The sequence below is a fragment of the Lactuca saligna genome, chromosome 5 (genome assembly GCF_052625555.1).
Source record: "Lactuca saligna cultivar CGN05327 chromosome 5, ASM5262555v1, whole genome shotgun sequence".
NCBI classification, from domain to species: Eukaryota; Viridiplantae; Streptophyta; class Magnoliopsida; order Asterales; family Asteraceae; genus Lactuca; species Lactuca saligna.
Window position 1 is genome coordinate 82,885,575 of NC_136421.1, and position 23,056 is coordinate 82,908,630.

The 23,056-nt window shown below is 38.8% G+C and overlaps 1 protein-coding gene across 1 annotated transcript; it reads right to left on the reverse strand.

Annotated features, from left to right (window-relative positions):
- Positions 1-19,336: 19,336 nt before the first annotated feature.
- On the reverse strand, positions 19,337-22,066 carry LOC145045483 (protein FAR1-RELATED SEQUENCE 5-like). The gene is made up of 7 exons (XM_078993805.1): positions 22,025-22,066; positions 21,964-21,976; positions 21,454-21,868; positions 21,141-21,399; positions 20,835-20,926; positions 20,288-20,762; positions 19,337-19,957 (listed from the first exon to the last, which is right to left on the reverse strand). Exons 1-7 carry the CDS (start codon positions 22,064-22,066, stop codon positions 19,337-19,339), a joined length of 1,917 nt encoding a protein of 638 aa, XP_078849931.1.
- Positions 22,067-23,056: the final 990 nt, after the last annotated feature.

Below are 23,056 nucleotides of genomic sequence, written 5' to 3' on the forward strand. Positions count from 1 at the left end.
GATCCGACTCCGAGCCTGAAGTCAACAACCTACCGCTTGTAGGTAAAGCCCCGAGCAACAACCCTCGACCAGCGTTTCCAGGTCCTACTCCCATGTGGGCAAACGACTTAAATCGCTGGAGTGATGAGCAGGGTCAACCCTTACCATACTTTGGGGACCGAACCTTTTACAACATCAGTGATGGTGGCTCTGCTGACAGAGCTCTGCCGGTAATCATCCGCAGAATAGCTCGTAATGTCGAGCAAGGTCGAGCAGCCATCGACCGGGTCATGGAGATTGATGCCAATTCAGATGTCAATACAGTCCGCATCCGCCGTCTTGAAGAAGACATGGAACGGACCCGGAGAACCAACGAAACTCTGCAGCAACAGCTGGCTGCCTCCCGTGCTGAAGTCTTGGAACTTCGAGCTCGTCAGAGAGCTCAGGATCGACACCTTCAAGAGGTGTTTCGCCAAGTGTCCGACCTCAGGGCTCGCCCGAGGAATTTGCATCGCCATTAGATGATGTCTAGTACATCTCTCTCTTTTGATTAGAGATTAGCTTTAAACATCTGTGCTCTAAGTAGCACTTGTCTGTAAATTATTCCTAACTTTCAGTACTCTAATTAGGAATCTAAGAACTGTCAAACTTATCCTTTTGGTATGATGTAAGACCTACTGCTAGGTCGATTTTTCCTTGAACTTATTACATCAGTAATACCCGTACTATTGAAATCTATCTGAGCTGTGGGAAATCTATACACTTGTGTATTTCCACTATTATTTCTTATTGTGATTTCAAACACTCATTCAACTGTTGGGCTATGGTTAGTTAGTCCATGTGTCACTCTCACATTGCTTACAAATTGATTCTTACCATCTTTCTTATCTTTATAAACTTATAGCTGAAAGATGCCTCCTCGCAAGACTCCCAGGAATAGGAATAATCCTGCACCTCCACCGCCTCCACCGCCTCCGGTCATCGATACTGCAGCCCTGAATGCTGTCGTAGCTGCAGCAGTGGCAACTGCCATGGCTCAGTATCACTCATCCGATGCCAGCAGAGGTGGAACCCCTGTTGAATCTATTCCGATCGAAATCCCTGTGCGCTCGAGGGAGTGCTCTTACAAGGATTTCACAAACTGCAAGCCGAAGCCTTTCTATGGCACCGGTGCAGTCATTGCTCTCTCGCAATGGTTCGAGAAGACTGAATCAGTCTTCGAAATCTGTTCATGCCCTGCTACGTGCAAAGTGAAATATGCCGCATGCACCTTTGAGGGAAAAGCCCTAACGTGGTGGAACGGCCACGTTAAAGCCCTAACTCTCGTCGTGGCTAACGACATGGGCTGGGAAACGATGAAGGACCTCATGACTGAGGAATACTGCCCGAGGGGCGAAGTCCACAAGTTGGAACATGAACTCTGGAACCTGACCATGAAGGGCACCAATGTGATCGCTTACACTGCCCGATTTAGCGAACTAGTGGCCCTATGCCCCAATATGGTTCCCACTGAAGGGAAAAAGATCGAACGGTACGTATGGGGGCTAGTGCCTCCGTACCAGGGGAATGTCTTAGCATCCAACCCCGCTACCTTTGACAGTGCCAAGCGTTTGGCACAGAGACTCATTGACCATGGAGTCAAAACCCCTGCAACCACAACCACCCTAGCCATTCCAGAACCCTCCAAACCCGCTGACACTAAGCGGAAATTCTGGGGTGAAAAGAAGAAACAACAGGCTGCCAAAAAGCAGCAAATTGTGGCAATGCATGCCGCAATAACCCCTACTACTGCTACTACTGCTCTGGTGAGTCGGTATGTTGGAAGTTTGCCCAAGTGCAACAAATGCAACTACCACCACAACGGCCCCTGCCGTGAAATGCAGTGCTCAAACTGCAACAAAAAAGGACACACCTTCCGTTTCTGTAAGTTCCCGGCACAACCTATCAACCAAGTCCCTGGCTCTGGCGCGAGCCCAGCTTGCTATGGATGTGGCGAAGCAGGCCACTATAAGAGGGACTGCCCCAAAGCAAAGAATGCTGGAGGAGCAGGGAGGGTACTAGCAATAGGCCACGGGGAAGCAGTAGCTAACCCGACAGTGGTGACTGGTACGTTCCTCCTTGATAACTCCTATGCATGCATTCTGTTCGATAGTGGAGCGGAGCGAAGCTTCGTAAACCACAAATTTGCTCGCATGCTTAAGTAACAACCATACGCACTTGATGAACAATTCACAGTAGAAATGGCCAATGGGAAAACTGAAAGTACTAATAGCATATACTTAGGTTGTCTCCTAACCTTAGATAACCATTCATTCCCAATCGACCTTATGCCGGTCTCAATAAAAAGTTTCGACGTTATTATCGGCATGGATTGGTTAAGTCGTCATCGCGCCGACATCATGTGCTACGAGAAAGCAGTCCGTCTAAACCTCCCGTCTAACGAAACTCTTATAGTCTACGGCGACAAACCTGGTGCGAGTCTTCGCATTATATCTAGTATTCAAGCACAGAAATATATGCGCAAAGAATACCACGCATTTCTTGCTCACGTCGTCGACACGAACCTAGAAACGAAATAACTAAAGAACATCCTAGTAGTGAGCGACTTCCCCGACATTTTCCCAGAAGAACTAACCGGGTTACCTCCGCAACGACAAGTCGAGTTTAGAATCGACTTAGTCCCAGGAGCTACCCCAGTAGCCAAGTCGCCCTACCGTTTAGCACCAGCCGAGATGCAAGAACTCTCTGGTCAACTTAACGAACTGCTCAGCAAGGGCTTTATAAGACCAAGTTTCTCACCTTAGGGAGCACCGGTCTTGTTCGTTAAGAAGAAAGACGGATCATTCCGTATGTGTATTGACTATAGAGAACTCAACAAATTGACGATCAAAAATCGTTACCCTCTGCCACTCATAGATGATCTATTCGACCAACTACAAGGGGCGGACTATTTTTCTAAGATTGATCTGAGATCCGGATATCACCAGTTACGAGTGCTAGAGGAGGATGTGCCGAAGACAGCCTTCTGAACTCGTTACGGACACTACGAGTTCGTGGTGATGCCATTCGGATTGACCAATGCGCCCGCAGTCTTCATGGATCTGATGAATAGGGTATGCCGACCTTACTTGGATCAGTTCGTCATCGTTTTCATTGACGACATCCTGATCTACTCCCAAAGTAAGAAAGAGCATGGCGATCACCTGCGACAAGTTCTAGAGACATTACGAAAAGAGAAACTTTATGCGAAGTTCTCGAAATGTGAATTTTGGATCCGGAGAGTCGAATTCTTAGGACACGTGGTAAGCGAAGAGGGAATCCACGTGGACCCATCCAAAATAAAAGCCATTGAGAACTGGTCAGCGCCGAAGACACCTACGGAAATTCGTCAATTTCTAGGTCTTGCTGGCTACTACCGCAGGTTCATTCAGAACTTCTCCCGAATAGCGAAACCTCTTACGACCCTGAACCAGAAAGGCGTGGCCTTTGACTGGGAAGAAAAACAAGAAAGAGCATTCCAAACGCTCAAACGAGCCTTGTGCACCGCACCAATACTATCCCTTCCTGAAGGAATAGAAGACTTCGTAGTCTATTGCGATGCTTCAAATCAAGGACTCGGATGTGTTCTGATGCAGCGAGGTAAAGTCATCGCCTACGCCTCGAGACAGTTGAAGACACACGAGGTTAACTACACGACCCACGATCTTGAACTAGGAGCAGTAGTGTTTGCTCTGAAGATCTGGAGACATTACTTGTATGGAACGAAGAGCACTATCTTTACCGAGCACAAGAGTTTACAACATATTTTCGATCAGAAGGAGCTCAACATGAGACAATGACGGTGGGTCAAGCTACTCAGTGATTACGAATGCGATATTCGTTATCATCCGGGTAAAGCCAACGTAGTAGCAGACGCCCTAAGTCGGAAGGAATATTCTGGTCGCAAAGTCAAGTCATTATCGATAACTATCCATTCACACCTGACTAAGCAAATTCAAGCGGCTCAACTTGAGGCCATGAAACCTGAAAATGTGTCGAGTGAATCCCTTAGAGGAATGGACAAGAATTTAGAAGCCAAGGGTGACGGAGCTTTGTATTTCATGAACCGGATCTGGACACCGAAACACGGTGGTTTCCGAGACTTGGTCATGACCGAGGCGCACAACACTCGGTATTCCGTCCACCCAGGTTCAGATAAGATGTATCTGGATCTTAAAAAGCTATACTGGTGGCCTAATATGAAGGCAGAGATTGCTACCTTCGTAAGTAAATGCCTTACTTGCGCAAAGGTTAAGGTCGAGTACCAGAAGCCCTCTGGTTTACTGCAACAACGAGAGATTCCAGAGTTGAAGTGGGAGCGGATCACTATGGATTTCATAACCAAGTTGCCCAAGACGACGGGTGGACTTGACACCATATGGGTCATCGTTGATAGATTGACCAAGTCTGCACACTTCCTGCCTATCAAAGAAACCGACAAGATGGAGAAACTTACGAGAACATACATTAGGGAAATTGTACGGTTGCATGGTGTACCTATGTCCATTATCTCCGATAGAGATAGTAGGTTCACCTCGAGATTTTGGCAATCACTACAACGTTCCCTAGGAACAAGGCTAGACATGAGCACAACCTACCATCCACAGACCGACGGACAGAGTGAGAGGACCATCCAAACATTGGAAGATATGTTGCGAGCCTGTGTGATTGATTTTGGGAAAGCATGGGATACTCATTTACCCCTTGTCGAATTTTCCTATAATAACAGTTATCACACAAGCATCAAGGTTGCTCCATTCGAAGCTATCTACGGCCGAAAGTGCAGATCCCCTCTGTGCTGGGCTGAGGTGGGTGATACCCAATTAGCAAGGGGGCAAGCTTCCGTCAATACTCTCACCGGTCCGGAAATCATTCGGGAAACGACAGAGAAAATCGTTCAGATCCGTGAACGATTGAAAGCCTCTAGAGACCAACAGAAGAGCTACGCCGATAAACGAAGAAAACCTTTGGAATTTCAGGTGGGAGACCGAGTCCTTCTCAAAGTCTCACCCTGGAAGGGCTTGATACGCTTCGGCAAGCGTGGGAAGCTTAATCCGAGGTACATAGGGCCTTTTGAGATTCTTGCCAGAGTCGGCCCCGTAGCTTACAAACTCGACCTACCTGACACACTTCGTAACGTACATTCTACATTCCACGTATCTAACTTGAAAAGGTGTATGTCCAACGAGACTCTCGTAATCCCGCTCGACGAGATCGAGATCAACGAGAGCCTCAACTTCGTGGAAGAACCTGTAGAGATCATGGACCGTGAGGTCAAGCAGACGAAACAAAGTCGTATACCTATCGTGAAGGTTCGCTGGAACGCCAAGCGAGGACCGGAATTCACTTGGGAACGCGAGGATCAGATGAAGTTGAAATACCTTCATCTTTTCGCTTAATTGTTGTAACTTTATATTTGCTTAAATTCTAATTTCGGGACGAAATTCCTTCTAACGGGGGGATGATGTGACAACCCGAAATTTCCATTTGTACGAACATTATCTATTCAATAGAAGCTAGTCCAGTTTCGGTGATTTTCACACTTTTCCGAACAAGTTTGTGTAAATTAGGGTATATGTTTAAGGAGATATCAGGAGAGTGGATGCTCCTGGTTTTGTGAAGTTTGAGCATTCCAAGTTTCATAATGTTACAGTCCTATATCAGGAATAAAAATATTTTCTGCCAAAATATTCCAGGACTATAAATAGTTTTCTGAATTAAATTAATTCATTATTCACAATTCCAAATAGAGAAAAGCCATTTTCTCTCTGACGGATCTTTGGGTTTTCATCCCAGATTGTGAGTCTACTTTACTAAATGTGTTTCAATAATTGTTAGATGCTTTATAACATCAATTACATGTTTAGATTACAAGATCCGGGAGTTTACCGCCCAAGAACGTTCTTGGGGAGTAAACTCCACAATGGAACTTTAAGGCTTCCTAGTCCCGTTCCCTTGTTAAGCAACTTATTAAGGACCTTGTGTATGATCTTAGGAGACTAGAAAGCATCCAAAATCAACAAGTAATAGGAGTTTATGGCCAAGGAGAGTTCTTGGGCCGTAAACCCCTTTTCAAGGGCATTTAGTGCCCTAAACCACCCCTAATGCTTAAGGACTTTAACCCTCAAATGCTTGTACCTATTTTAGACATCAAAACACTTCAAAATCATAAGTCTATAGGAGTTTACGGCCAAAGAACCTCTCTTGGGCCGTAAACCCCTTTTTCTAGGGTAAAAAGCATTCCAAACACCCCTAAGGCTTTAAGACAATTACCATTGAACACCTAGGACTTGAATGGGGAGTAAAAGACATCAAGAACATCCCTTAAAGGGAGTCTACGGCCAAGGAACACCTCTTGGGCCGTAAACTCCAAGTGAAGGCACAAATGTGTGCCTCTTGTCCCCATTAGCCTTAGATAAAATCATGGAAGCTATCCTTGATGTGCAAGTGCCTCAAATAAATTAAAAGCCATCACCCCATAGGAGTTTACGACCGTAAACTCTAGGGTATATGGACATTAGGCCGTAAACTCCCCTATGGAGCATTCTAGGGCCTTAAATTACTTCATGCATTATTCCAACAAAGCTAAGAGTGTTCTAGGATCAAGATAACACTTTAAAACACCCAAAACCACCAAGTGAGGAGTTCACGGCCATAAACCCATGAGTTTACGGCCGTAAACTCCAAAGGATGGGGTTTGTTGGGTGGTGAACTCTTATGCAAGGCCATTTGATGTTTCAAACCCTTTTGCCTTGTCCCGTAGCAACTTAGATGCAACCATTAGGACCTTAAACACTTATAAAAAGTGTTTACATGTTCCTAAGTGTTTTAACTTATTTATTAAGTTATTATTTGGCTAATTAGTTATATATATGCTTATTATATGATAACTAGGCTCGTGCGTGTAAACAAGTCTCCGTTTGCCACCTAGCACGGTATCCGACACTGAAATTCGTACGACTCACCACAAGTGAGTTCATACCCCTTTAATCAACCTTTGAAATGATTTTAAATGTTTTAAATACTTTATGGGGGGGAATACAAGTCAAACACTTATAGTTATTGCTTCAATCACATGTGATTGCATTTAATCACATGTGATTAATAACTAGGGAAACAACGATTTTTACCACTGTTCAAACTGTTTATCAAACTGCTTTACTTTGAAATGTTTTACAAACTCTTTTACTATCCAAACTTATTTTCAGACTGTGATTCAAACAAATGCTTCTTATACTTAAACTGTTTTATTAACTTATGTCTTCTAATTGTTTTAAAGATTGACATCAAGTCGATCTTTTCTTGAAATAATATTTATGCTTCAAATGTTTTATGAAAACTTAGTTTATGCTTTTATATATTCAATTGCATGCCCATATATGTATAGATGTATAAATAATGTTTAAAGGGCTTAGGAAGGCCATCTGCCCTATTTCCTTTTTCTCGATTTGGATGTGGTCTGGTGGGATTTCGGGTGACCATGCGAAGGTCGTTTCAATATTACTTATATATCATATATACATATATAGACATAAAAGTACTTCCATATTAATACTTATCAGTACATCAATAGTTAGTTACCATCCGGGTAACACAGGAACATATACAGCTATACTAGAAACACGAACATATACAACTATACTAGAAACAGGAACATATACAACTCTACTAGAAACATGAACATATACAGCTATACTAGAAACATGAACATATACAGCTATACTACGAGAACATATACAACTATTCTAGAACTAGAAACATTACATTACATATACGAGAATACGTTAACAATTGTGATCCACTGTATCGGTGCATGCCTTAAATGTCATGTCCCGAGTTGTAGCCAGAATTCTCTTGGAGGGAGAGCGTGAGTTTGCGTATAGATCTATACTGGATTGACTATCCTACACCTTGCTGCTAGCTACAGCCGGACCTGCAGGTCTGCGGGTGCCAAACGTCATTCCGTTATTACGACCATTCGTATGTCGTTGTTACCAGTCGATAGCATGGTGCAACTTATCACATTTTACCCTAATATAAATCCGGTTTAAGGTAGTTAGTACAACAGTAGTTCTTATTATACAAAACTACAGTAGTACAATGATTTACCCATTACATATTTTAGTGATAACCTCACTTAAGCATTAATGTAAAAACTATATTTTATTAAATGATAGTTACTCTTGGTAAATTACTCACTTTTACAACAAACGAGCGTACAAAACAGATAAGCCTTGGTAAGGCTACTTTAATAGGAAATATAGGTTTTTCTGAGAGATCAAACTTTTACAAACACTTACATACATTTTACAAACTTATACTTGAGACACGTTCAAACAATTTTGATAACAAAACACTGACACTAAAATACTTATGAACTCACCAGCTTAATGCTGATAAACTCTTTCAAAATAACTTGTATTCTCAGGTCATCAGTAGACAGGTACCGAGGCCAGCTTTTGATAAGATGGAGTGCATTCAAGACTCACCTCATATTATTTTGTTTTACATTATTTTGGTGTCTATAACTGTACAGAACACGCTTGTATTGAAATTATATATTTAATGCAATGGATGATGTTGTTTGCTCATTTACATTTACTGTGTTGTGATACTTTACATGACGTCCTCCGCCCCAGAACGTTTCCGCCGTTCTTGGTTTTGGGGTGTGACAATGCTGGCTCATGGAGTCTACGACAATCTTCATCGGATTCGCCGCGTTGTTCATCCAACTCGTCGAGTTCAGGTCCATCTTCATATGACTCGCCGAGTCCCTTCGGTTCTTTAACCATACAGACACTTTTAAGCCATGCAAGGGCTCCAATTTGTAGATCCAACATCCTTAGGCATGCTTATCACGTAAAGTTTCAAACTTTACGTGCATGGAAGGCTTTAAGGCCCTAAAATGACTAAACTTAGCTTGCAATGAAGTCTTACACTTGAGGGAAGGCTCATCCTAGGCAAGGCTGATAGCTTTATGGATCTAGAGGCCAAAGGGAGTCCAGATCTGAAGTTACAACTTCAGATCTTAGCTTAAGCATAAGAATCCTTTCTTAAAACCCATCCAAAAGAGATCTTAGATGAAAATGAGCCAAGGAAAACAATCTAATACCTTCAAGAGAGTGTTCACTGATGTAGATCTTGAATCCTACAAGTTCTTGTTTCTACTTGCTTGCTTCCCTAAGTATTTCCTCCACCAAAATCCCTCCTCCAAGCTTGAATACACCAAAAGAACACACACACACACACATACACACTCGATTTAGGGTTATAGAGGGACAAGAAGCAGTAAAGGGGAGGCTAGGGGAGGCCAATGATCCTTTAAATAGGGTGCAATGCATTGAAAACTAGGGTTTCATCTGCCAGCTCTTACTCTTTGAGTCCCTTCTTGGACTCGGCGAGTAGATCACTAAAATATGTGGACCAACCCACTACTACTCGACGAGTAGGGCGACCAACACGTCGAGTAGACCCAAAAACCAAGAAGATTCATACGTAAATCAATACTTGAGAATCGGGGCGTTACAATTCTCCCCCACTTGAACTAGACTTCGCCCTCGAAGTCTGCTGGGGTAAACAATGTCGAGTAATGTTCTCGCATCTCCGTCTCCGGCTCCCATGTCCACTCAGATCCCCTCCGATGCTCCCACTGCACCTTCACCAAAGGTATCTCCTTGTTCCGCATTATTTTCTTCTTCCTTTCCAAAATGGCCACAGGCCTCTCCATGTAATTTAGGCGCTCATCGAATTAAATATCATCCAACGATACTACTGCCTCCTGATCCATAATGCACTTTCGCAGCTGCGAAACATGGAATGTGCTGTGAATCCGGCTAAGCTCCTACGGTAGCTCTAGCCTGTAAGCCACCTTGTCAACCCTGGCAATGATCCTGAACGGCCCAATGTAACAGGGACCCAATTTTCCCCTCCTTCTGAAGCGGATCACACCCTTCCAGGGTTAGACCTTCATAAGTACCATATCACCCACCTGGAACTCTAACTCAGATCTGCGTCTGTCGGCATAGCTCTTTGCCGACTCTGAGCGGTCTGCAATTGCTGCCTAATCTGCTGAATCTTCTCGATAGTCTGGAGAACTACCTCTGTCCGTCCCATCACCCGGTGTCCAACCTTACCCCAACAAACTGGGGTGTGACATCTCTGCCTATACAATAACTCAAAAGGCGTAGCGCCAATGCTGGAATGATAGCTGTTGTTGTAAGCAAACTCTACAAGAGGTAGGTGGGAATCCCAACTCCCACCGAAATCAATGACACACGCCCTCAACATATCCTCGAGGGTCTGAATGGTCCGCTCGCTCTGACTTTTTGTCTGCGGATGAAATGTTGTGCTAAAGTGCAAGCGTGTGCCCAGTTCCTCGTGGAACTTCTTCCAGAAACGGGAGGTAAACCTAACATCTCGGTCTGAGACAATGGAGACCAGAATCCCGTGGCGAGCAACGATCTCGCAGACATATATGTCGGCCAACTTCTTGGACGAAGAACTCTCCCGTATCGCCAAGAAATGAACACCCTTGGTCAATCGATCCACGATGAACCATATAGCGTCGAACCCTTTCGCCGTCCTTGGCAGCTTCGTAATGAAGTCCATTGTGATCTGCTCCCATTTCCACATGGGAATCTCCAGAGGCTGCAGCTTACCATGTGGCCTCTGATGCTCATCCTTGACCATCCTATAGGTCAAGCACCTCTCAACATACCAATAGATTTCTCGCTTCATACATGGCCACCAGTAACTCAAAATCAGGTCTTGGTACATCTTAGTGGCCCCTGGGTGTATAGAGAAATGAGACTTATGAGCCTCCTCCATAATTGTCTATTTGACCCCACCAGACATCGAAACCCAAAATCGACCACATTGGGTCAATAATCCCCGGCTATCCTGAACAAACCGAGTGCTTTCTCCCTTGATCCTTTCCAACTTCCAGTTCTCTGGTCGCATGCCCTCGACCTGGGCATCTCTGATCAAACTCACCAGTGGGGAATCCACCGCTATCCTCATACACCTTGCTGGGGTGGAACACCCAGCTGACTTGCGGCTCAAAGCGTCTGCGACCACATTCTCTTTACCAGGGTGGTAAAGGATCTCACAATCATATTCCTTGACTACATCTAACCACATGCGTTGTCTCATATTCAGGTTCGGCTGATCCATGATGTGTCTCAAACTCTTGTGATCCGTGTATATGGTACAACGGACCCCACATAGATAATGCCTCCAAATATTGAGAGCGAATACCACCGCTCCCAACTCCAAATCACGTGTAGGGTATCTCGTCTGATGCGGCTTCAGTTGCCACGATGCATAGGTTATCACTCGTCCTCTCTGCATGAGGACCGCCCCCAAACCTATGATGGATGCATCACAGAATATCCCAAAATCCTCTACTCTCTCGGGGAGTGTCAAAACTGGAGCCTCACACAAACACCCCCAGAGGGTCTCAAACACCCTCTGCTGCTCGGGGCCCCACCGGAAATCCACCCCCTTCCTCGTTAGACGAGTGAGGGGTACTACCATCTTGGAGAAGTCTTGAATAAATCTCTGATAAAACCCTGCTAACCCTAGAAAACTCCTGATATCCGAAGGAGACCTCGGCGCCTCCCACTGCATAACTGCCTCGATTTTGGCCGGATCGACCAAAATCCCCTCCTGGTTAACGAGATGTCCGAGGAACTGGACCTCTCGTAACCAAAACTCACACTTCGAGAACTTGGCATACAACCGTTCTCATCTCAAAACTTCCAACAGCTCCCTGAGGTGCTCCTCGTGCTGCTCTCGGGTCTTGGAATACACCAAGATATCGTTTATGAACATGATGACCGAGCGATCAAGCATCGGTCTGCAGACTCGATTCATCAGGTCCATGAATACTGCCGGCATGTTGGTGAGCCCAAACGGCATCACCACGAACTCGTAGTGACCATAACGCGGTCTTCTCCACGTCCTCCTCTCTAACGCAAACCTGATGATACCCCGATCTCAAGTCAATCTTGGAGAACCAAGATGCAACCTATAACTGATCAAAGAGATCGTCTATCCTCGGGAGCGGATAACGGTTCCTCACCATCAACTCCCTATAGTCAATGCACATCCGGTGCAATCCATCATTTTTCCTGGCGAAGAGGACCGGGCCACCATGCTGGCTCGTGGAGTCTATGACAATCTTCATCGGACTCGCCGAGTTGTTCATCTGTAACAACCCGAAATTTCATGTCACTTCTTGTACCACAACTTGTAATTCAATCCGATCAACCCGACGTCATTTTCAATTTCGTTTCCAATTTCATCGTTTTATTAAGTCATTAGTTTTAATAATATAAAATGACTTAATGGGTGTCTTAATACATTTAGAAATCATTTTAACACCCAACTTTAGTGATCGGAATATTTCTAGAAATTACCGTATCGGGTTACGGTAACTCAATCGGGTACGACCAAAAGTCTCATTTAACGTCGGTATCGGGTAAAATTCTATCGTGTCCAATTCCTAAACATTATATAAACATGTTTAAGACTCCATTTGAAGCCTTTGGCCAAATTCTCACTAAACTCTTACAACCTCTCTCCTCCAAGCTAGAATTAAGGTCCAAATCACAAGTTTAAGGCTTCAAATCTTTAAGGTAACCTCTATAGCATGTTATTCAACATCTTTAGCCTTCAAATTGATGAATTAATTGAGTTTTGGGGTCAAGAACATGAGTTTACGGCCAAGGAGCAAGCTTGGGCCGTAAACTCCATTTTATGGGGTTTTAAGCTCTTAAACTCCTTCCAAAACTCAATTGGACTTTAGATATGGCTAAGGGACTTTAAGATATGGACTCTAATCAATTAAAACTTGAACTTTGTGAAGTTTGAAGGAGTTTACGGCCAAGGAGCATTCTTGGGCCGTAAACTCATTAAACTAGGGTTTTCATGCCTTTAAACCCTTCCAAATCATTTCTAAGGCTTAGATATGAATTATAGGACCTTGGATATAGCATTTGGACACTTGAATCATAACATTTGAGGGACTTATGTGAGTTTACGGCCAAGGGGAGTGCTTGGGCCGTAAACTCCCTAATACAAGGCATAAAATCAATTTTAAAGTGTTAGAAAGCCATCCAACACCACCAAAAGCCTTGGAATAAATCAGGGGACCAACTAAAAATAGTTTAAGGGACTTAAACACATCATTTGTGAGTTTTCTAAGAGTTTACGGCCAAGGCTTGTTCTTGGGCCGTAAACTCCAAAATTTTTGGTGTTAGAATGCAAACTAAACACCCCTAAAGCCTTTAGATGAATTTTAGAAGCCCTTTTATGCAAGTTTTAGACCTTGAAACACTTTGTATCACTCTATATAAGAGTTTACGGCCATGAGGAGGGTCTCATGGGCCGTAAAATCCATAGCAACCCTCAAAAGTCCCATAAAACTCATGTTAGGTCTTGGAAAAATCCTATAAATCACATGTGATTTGTTTTAACAACATTTAACATCATTTTCATAAGGATTAAGGAGTTTACGGCCAGGAGCCTATGCTAGGCCGTAAACTCCCATAAATTAATCATTTTAGTGATTTTAATCCATTCCATGCATTTAGAACAAATCCTAGAAACATTTCCCATGTCCATGTAAGCCATTTAAGCCATTTAAACACCCAAAACCACACCCACATGAGTTTACGGCCGTAAACTCATGTATGTGTGTGTTTTGTGGTTGTAAACTCATTTAAATGTTTACTTATGGAGAGTAAACTCAAGTCCCAAGTCCCTAGTGTCTTTACAAGTCCTTAAACGCCACCCGGGTCACTCCAAACGCTCATTTTAAGGTGTTTAACCTCATTGGAGTGTAATGTTCCATATGATTAGTGAATGTATCCCTAATTGTATATATATGGACATTATTTCATTTTACATAGGGTCATCGCGAGTAATCAAACCCCGATCCAACGTCTAGCATTCAAAACCGACACGTTTCCGAGTCCGGTGAGTTCATACCCCTACCTTTTTCACTGTTTTTCACTGTTTTCAGGGGGAACACAAGCAAAGTACAAGGGTTTTCTTGTACTCAAATCTATTTTTGTGTGTGTGTGTTTCACATTACATATGCTTTTAATACTGAATTACGTAACTGATAACCAGTAGAACATACAGCTCACTTGAACATTTATTTGTGAAATGGATTTTATAAACGGTTATGTTTTAAATATTTCACATATGGTTTCCATAATTTATCAGTTAAAAGCATGACATTATAATACGTGAACAATATAATTTGTACACTGTCTTGTCCTCGGTAACATTCCACAGAGGTACGCGAATGGAGGATTATCCTATTATTACTAGTAAATTTGTTATTCCGTATGATTGGAGACACGTCCTCGGCGAACACTCCACAGAGATACGCGAGTGGAGGACTACACCCGTAACCAGAATCTCTGGGATTTAGAGAGCGTGACTTGAGTGTATAGATCTATACGGGGCTGACTACCCCACACCTGGCTGCTAGCTACAGCCGAACCGAAATGGTTCAAGGGTGACGAAAGTCATAAGGATTGTGGACTACTTACTGCCACAAGGCTGTGGACTACTTATTGCCACAGGTTCAGTCTTTAGTATGGTTATGGAACTCGCAACTAGGATAACAGAGATTTACTTATAGTAATAATTAACCACATTCTACATTTTACAGATAACCAGGATTCGGTTTACATCTTTTACATCTTTATATCTTCTACATCTTTTACAAATGATAACCAACATTCAGGAAGGTATGGGACCTTCCTGGGGAAAACTTTGTACATAACCAGGTTTGATAGAATACATCTTTTACATTGAAAACCAACATACAGGAAAGCATGGGGCTTTCCTGGGTAACATTCACATAACCAGAAAAGTGTAACCAATTGTATATCATTACATATTTTACAACAACTAACTATTCAGGAAAGTATGGGACTTTCCTGGGAATACACTGATACATTTTCAGAAACAGAAAGGAAATATAAACATTTTCACAAAACAAAACTACTTATGAACTCACCAGCTTTATGCTGATTTTCAAACCGCTTGTGTTCTCAGGTCATCGTTAGAACAGGTACCCGGAGATTTCTTTTGATCAGAAGACGGAGTACATGAAGATCCGTTTCATTTTGTCTATATATACTATGTAACACAACTGTACAAACTTTACTTTTGAAACAACTGTAACACTTTATTATGTAATGTAATGGTTGTTCTACTTTACTTACTATGTGCATTGGATTTGATACTCAACGTGGAGTCAACCCCGGAAATGTTTCCGCCTTCGGTTTTCGGGGTGTGACATCATCCAACTCGTCGAGTTCAGGTCCATCTTCATATGACTCTCCGAGTCGTCCATGTGACTCGCCGAGTCCCTTCGATCCTTTAACCATACAGACACTTTTTAAGCCATGCAAGGGCTCCAAATTGTAGATCCAACATCCTTATGCATGCTTATCATGTAAAGTTGCAAACTTTACGTGCATGCATGGCTTTAAGGCCCTAAAATGACAAAACTAAGCTTGCAATGAAGTATCACACTTGAGGGAAGGCTCATCCTAGGCAAGGTTGATAGCTTTATGGATCTAAAGGCCAAAGGGAGTCCAAATCTAAAGTTACAACTTCAGATCTTAGCTCAAACATAAGAAGCCTTTTTTAAAACCCATCCAAAAGAGATCTTAGATGAAAATGAGCCAAGGAAAACAGTTTAATACCTTCAAGAGAGTGTTCACTGATGTAGATCTTGAATACCACGAGTTCTTGCTTCTACTTGCTTGCTTCCCCAAGTGTTTCCTCCACCAAAATCCATCCTCCAAGCTTGAATTCACCAAAAGAACACACACACACACTCGATTTAGGGTTATAGAGGGACAAGAAGCAGTAAAGGGGAGGCTGGGGGAGGCCATTGATCCTTTAAATAGGGTGCAATGCCCCGAAATTTAGGGTTTCATCTTCCAGCTCCTACTCGTCGAGTGCCTTCTTGGACTCGGCGAGTAGATCACTAAAATACATGGACCAACCCGCTACTACTCGACGAGTAGGGCGACCAACTCGTCGAGTAGACCCAAAAACCAAGAAGATTCATACGTAAATCAATACCTGAGAATCGGGACGTTACACATATATATGTTTTAAAATTGTAGTTAACATGAAATTCATAAAGTGATTCACATTATGAATATAAAAGTGAATTTTATTACTTTCTCTATAATAAATTCACATAGTGAATATGTAATTTATTAAAATGCATTAAAAGTCTGATACCTCATCAATGCATTCATATTCTGAAACTTAATTTACTATAGAAAAAAGTTTAAAAAAATTCATTTTTATTGACATTTTGATCTCATTTCGCAGGAATTGGTATTCAAAGCGAAAAAGAATTACAAAAAAAACAGTGAATGATAAAATGAAGTTTGGAAAGTTAATTGAGTTTTCAACAACAAAATTCACAGAAAACGATGAGTTGAAAGATATGAAGAAAGTCTTTGAACAAGAATTCATTTATAAAACTCAAAATGAAGATGATGCAAAAAGTGACAGGAATGAAGATGAAGAAAAAAGTGATGAGAATTTGAATGAACATGAAATAAAGAATCAACCAATCATGGTAACACCAGGAAATTTGAACAATGATCCAATAGTGCATGAGATTGCTGATTCTATTCAATGTATTTTAAATTTTGATGATTATGATGATTTTAAAAATATAAATATTTTTAGAGAACAAAAAAATAAAAATAAAAACAATAATAGATAATAAAAAAAAGAAAAAAAATACTAGAAAATCAGCAATGCCTTGTTTTTCACTTGGACTTGGTCTTGGTCTAACACAAGAGTTTTAGGAAGGAGATGAAAGCAGCGAAGATGAAAACATGAAGAAAGAAATAAAAGATGAAAAAATTGATGAAGGAGAAAGTTATGATTCAGAAGAAACAGAATGTGACAATAATATCTTGGGAATTGAAGACGATGAAGACAAAAAAAAGAGAAGTAGGAAAAAGATTAAAAAAACCATCACTGAAGCTATCTTCTCCTTATAATAAAAAAGAGGTTTGTGCATCAAAATTTGTAGATCCAGATGAAGTAAAAGTATCAGATCGAATTTTTTCCAGAATTAGTAATAGCAGGTAATAATTCATGTTATATTTTATTTAAATACAATAGTATATAAATACAAATACAAATTAATTTTCTATTAACTGCTTTTTTGTTTTATTTGATTACAAATTAAGTGAGAAGGTATTTCAGACTAAGAGAGGTTATGTGCTTGTAAGAGGAATGATTGAAGCAATGCAGGTAGGATTATGGTTACATGCACATGTCATTGATGCTTGGACTGATATTTTGAACTATGAAGAAAAGCTCAAATGAAATTCTACAGAGAATCGGTATTTCTTTGATACATCAATGGTGGTAAGTTAATTAAAATATATATATCATGATAATGCTGATAATATAATAAATAAAATTTTCAATAGTTCTAAATAAGTAATAAAATTCACACAGTGAATCCTATTATAATTCACAGTGTGAATAATTTTAGATTTAAAATTTATCTTATTGTGAATTTAACAATTTACTCTTTAAAGTTTGATATATATTTAAATTTTTTTTGCAGAGACAGTTCATATTTGACAAAAATATCCCTTTCATTGAAAGATTTGATAAATTTGAGTCAAATATCAAAGATGCAATGAAAAAGGACAAAGAACTTCTGACATTTGAAAAAGTTCACATGGTAACCAACTGTTCTTTTTGTTGAATATGTTACATATTTTAAACAAAGTTTAACAATTTAAATTATTAAACAGGTGTTTTTCCAATTCATCAAAAAAATCACTTTTACATCCTCTGCATAAACTTAGAGGAACCAGCGGTTGATGTCATTGACAATAGGAATTCAGTTGTAAATTTTTCTAGAGTTCATGGTGATGCACCTAATGAATTGGTAAGAATAGTAAATTTACATTATAAATGTAAGTATTAATAGACTGATAATCTAAATAAAATAATAATTATAGAAAATGACAATTTCTTTTTTGCAGAAAATACTTTTTAGTAGGTACTTGATGAGGGTCAATCACAAATCAGCTTTAATTTTGGAGGGTGTTGAACCAGAAAGGGTGAACATGAATTGGCGCGCGAGGGATAATCATGTTGACTGTGGAGTTTTTTGCATGCGTCATATGGAGACATATATGGGAGATAAAACAGTAAATTGGACATGTGGGTTGCCAAAAGAATCAAAACAACAACAAAGTGTGTTAAACGATTTACACATTAAGTATTTGACAAAGATACTATCGAGTGACGCAAACACATACAGGTCAAAAATCGTTTCACAAACAACTAAGTTTGCAAAAAAAGACTAATGAAGAAATAAAAGATTTGCTCAACAAGGGATGGGAAAAAAGGGGAGAAATGATATAGTACTTCAAGGATTGTAAAAAGAAGTGTAAAACTTATTACTTAGTTTTCTATTCATAATTAGTATAAGTTTAGATGCACTTTAATTTCTTTAAGAACATATACATGCTTGTTATGTTACAATTTGATGTGAGTTTCTATATCAAATATAATGAACTTTACTAATACTTAAAAGATGTTTATATTTTCATGTGAATGTCTACATGTATGTTATACAATTACATGTTTTATTAAAAATATGCTATTGGTGTGTGGGTGGGTGGGGGGGGGGGAGTGATTATATTTCTACTTTGAATAAAGAATTGAAAGTACATTGTTATTTAATACATTTACTTCATTTCTTTTGGTCTAAATGATTAAATGTTAATTTAATAACAATACCATATATGTAGAAAATTTACATTGTTTATATGTTAACCTCATGAAAATTTTATATGTCAGATTCACAATGTGAATTACAGTACATATTATAACATGTATATTTTATATGTGAGGTTCACAATGTGAATTATGGTACATATTGATCATTAGAACAATTCATAGTTGAGATTTACAATGTGAATTAAATTACATTAAGGCAATCTTTAACATGAAAATTTGATATATAAGATTAACAATGATAATTAATATACATAAATTAAATCATTAGCAAAAAAAATTTATTAGAAAAGATTCAAAAAACTAACAATAAAAAAATATCTTTAACCAAAAACAATAAATTTGAAAAAAAATATATTCTATTATTAGAAATAAAGTCTAAAAAAATGAATATCAAAATTAACATCAATATTTCAACATTTCTATCCATTGAATGATCATTACAAAAATCAATCTTATTTTAGTAGTCTTAAAAAGAAAAAATTAGAAACAATCAGCCTTCTATAAGCTCAGATTCTAAAACAGAATTCTTTAACCTCAAAATGCAACTCCTAGCATTGTGATTTGGTTTATGACATAAATTGCACAACCTAGAACCCTTTTTAGATAACTCAATCACTTTCTCTCTAGTGCTCTTGATTCTTTTACCATCGGCCCATCCCTTGTTTTTGATCCCCTGTGGATTATGAATGTTGATAACATCAGATACTACAGCTCCAATAATTTTTTCATTGTGAATTGATCTACTCGAAGATGCCCTTGATGAGGTACATAAAGTAATACCACTATCAACCTCCTGAAGTTGATTTATATATTTAGCCAACTCATCCTCATTATTTGCTATCTTGTTAATGGACAAACGAAGAATAGCATATGCATCTTGAATCAAACATTCATTTTTACTACCTTTATGAGGATATGAGTACTTTTTTCTCAACAATCCATCAGCTATGATATCTTTTCCCCGTCTCCTCAAAATGAAATTTGATGGAATTTCATCATACTCTTTCATATTTAATATGAAAAACATATGACGACAGAACAATCCTTCCTGGACAAAAAGCATGCAGCTATAACTGATGCTAATGCTATCACCCCTTTTACTAAATACAATCTACAAAATTATCATTAATAAACAAATTAATATGTGAATAAGAAATTCTATCTCATACCATTCGATAAAAATTATACAAATTAACATCGATTCACATTATTAATCAACAGGACATTAGAAATCATAATACTATAATATAAATATGTACTTCAAATCAAATTCACAAAAAAAAAATATACATATTCCATACTAATCTAATGAAAAGTACAAACCAATTTATAACTCTATAAGAATTCACACTGCAAATTAGCAAAACATCCTACATTCACAGTGTGAATTTTTAAACTACATTTTATATTTAATAGACTGTATTAGGACAAAGAGACATACATTGTAACGAGTATTAGGACAATGAGAAGGAAGACTATTTCGATAAAAATCATCAGAATCTTCATCCCCATTCACATTTTTATCAATCAACTTTTTTTTCTTCTTATCTCTTAAAACATAAACTTCACTTTCATCTTCAATAACTATAGATTCTTGAACACAGTAAAACACGAATTTGTATAACTCTTTCCGAATGTTCAAGAAAATATTATGTGTATAAATTTCCGATGCATGATTTTCAAGAGCCAAAGGAGTCCTTAGCTTGGGGGTAGTAGTTGTGGACTGATAATCTAATAAAGATTGATGATGTCTTTGCTTCTCCATTGCACTATCAAACGACATCATGAACTTCACCAAATTTGATTTATGATGCAAACAATGTGAGAAAGCATAATTCAGACTCTCTGATCTTGAAGTAGTTCGCATCAAACCAGAAAGTTCAAGATCTCTCACAAAAGCCGAAATCCATAAATCCCTTATTTTAAAAACATACCTTAACCAGTCATTTTCTTTTAGATGAAACTAATCTAACATTGTTGACCACGACCTTTCAAAATCTTGTGGAGAACATTGAAGATTCCATATAATATAAAAAAATGCCTTCTGGAAGTCTGGATGGTTATAAACATCAAAAGGAATCTAAAAAAAAGGAACACATAGGAATCATTACATATATTGAATATTTGATGTAATTCATAGTAACATAACATTTGTTTCACATTATGAATTCACAGTGTGATTTATGGTTTAGTGTTCCTTTCATCATATACAAATTTATATTGTGAATTCACAATGTGCTTTATGATCTATATGGTTATAAACATATATAGGAATCAAGAAACTAAGAATATACTTTTTCCTCAAGTTTTTGAGTGATGTGCCACATGCATAGTCTATGCTTCGATTCAGGAAAAACAAAATTAACAGCTTTCTTCATTGATGAATCATGATCCATTACAATCATCATGGGTGGCTTGACAAATGCTTTACAAAACACTTCAAACAACCACACATATGCATCTGCTGTCTCACGAGCTAGTAAATCAGCAGCAAAAGTAACACAACGCTTGTGGTAGTCAACTCCAGTAAAAAGAACAAATACCATAGAATACCTTAATTTTTTTTATAAGTATTATTAAAAAGAACAAATAAGGATTAGGAATTACTTGTTTGTTTGATAAGTAGCATCAAAAGATAGTATATCTCCAAATCCCTTATAGTTGGCTTTCGAAGTATCATTAGCCCAAAAAAGTCCAGTAAGATGATCATCAACATCTTTTTGGACCTCAAATGAAAAATTAGAGAAACACAAATTTCTGTTTGTTAATATATCCACAACCATTTGGGAATCTTTGACACCAATTTTAGAATTCAAATCTCTATGAAATTTTTTAAAGTGAACTAAAGTCCCTCCCTTAGAATCAAAGTCACCCTTGATACTACTCACCAAGTTATAAGCTTTTGAAGCACCAATGTTACAAGTACCAACCTTATGTATAAAGCATTCATCAAGAAAATCCATTGTCCTATTAATCCTTAATAAGTGCAACTGATCTTGAGCAACAAGTTCATGGTTGTGATCTTCAACAAACAAATAAATATAGAACATTAAAGAACATCGAAGATTCTTGAACTTTGAAACAGCAGGGCATCCGTTCTTCTTAGAAGAAGTTCACCTTCTCTTAACATCTGAAAATTTCACATTAATATTTTCATTCTTGAATGACTCCGTGAAACCAGATCTACTACATGTCGAATATCTAATACGAATTGTGCCATCATTGTATCTATTTTGACTTGACATATTCACATCAAAACCAAATTCTTGACCATAAGTCTTGTAAAAGTCAAGACCAATGTCTAACGAATCAAACAACAATCATTTGAAAAGCTTCTTATGTATCAACTTATCATAAGGAACAAGCTTAGAAAATTCAGTATTGTAGAGCTCAAAATCAAAACTATAACAAGAATTACTGCTATTTGAATGATCCATATTCATACTTGACGATGATTGATCATGAACTGCAAAACCAAAAAAAACATCTATTTTATTACATTGTATAGAAAACTAAAGGGGAATCATGCGCGCCTTTGGCACTGTGTTAGGTTTTTTACTTTTTTTTGAAGTTGTATCACGTAGTAGAACATTGTACATGGGACATATTTATAATCTGTTTTAATGGAATCCTACTTTCCATCACTAAATCCTTTAATAACATCCTACTTTTCCCGTTGTTATTAGCATCCTACCTTTTTAAGAAACAAAATGATTAACGAATGACAGCCACCGACATTGATCACAACTTACAATTGCATGGCCATGGAAAGCATCCTACCTTTTTAAGAAACAGAAACATGTATCCACAAATTAGCAAACAAAAATATAAAAAATGCAATAACTAACTTCAGATTGAAATAATATGCATGGACCTTATCAAATGCGTCTTCATTTTAGGAAAAACTTAATGTAAAACAAAAGAAGTAAAGAAACTGAAACCTTAATTTCACTTTTTTGTGCATTATAAAATTGAACTTTCAATAGGAAAATTGACATTTCAAATGGAACCTAGCAGAATTGACAATTTAAATGGAACTTTCAATAACAACATTGAAGTTTTAAATAAAACATTCAATAAAATCATTAAACAAATCACTTTTTTGTCTATTATATAACATTTAACCATGTTGTTTTGCCATTTTTATTGAAAACTAACCACTTTATTTCATGTTAAACCCGACTTAGCATATACAGCAACCGTAGCAAAT

Bases quoted from the DNA above. Each gene is read 5' to 3' on its own strand.
- LOC145045483 (XM_078993805.1), bottom strand. From the start codon at position 22,066: ATGGCACAATTCGTATTAGATATTCGACATGTAGTAGATCTG. The intron at 20,763-20,834 runs GTCGTGGTCAAC...TTTTAAAATAAG, and splicing joins TCTCCACAAGATTTTGAAAG to GGATTTATGGATTTCGGCTT. The intron at 19,958-20,287 runs GTATGTCTCTTT...ATAATTTTGTAG, and splicing joins GTCCTAATACTCGTTACAAT to ATTGTATTTAGTAAAAGGGG.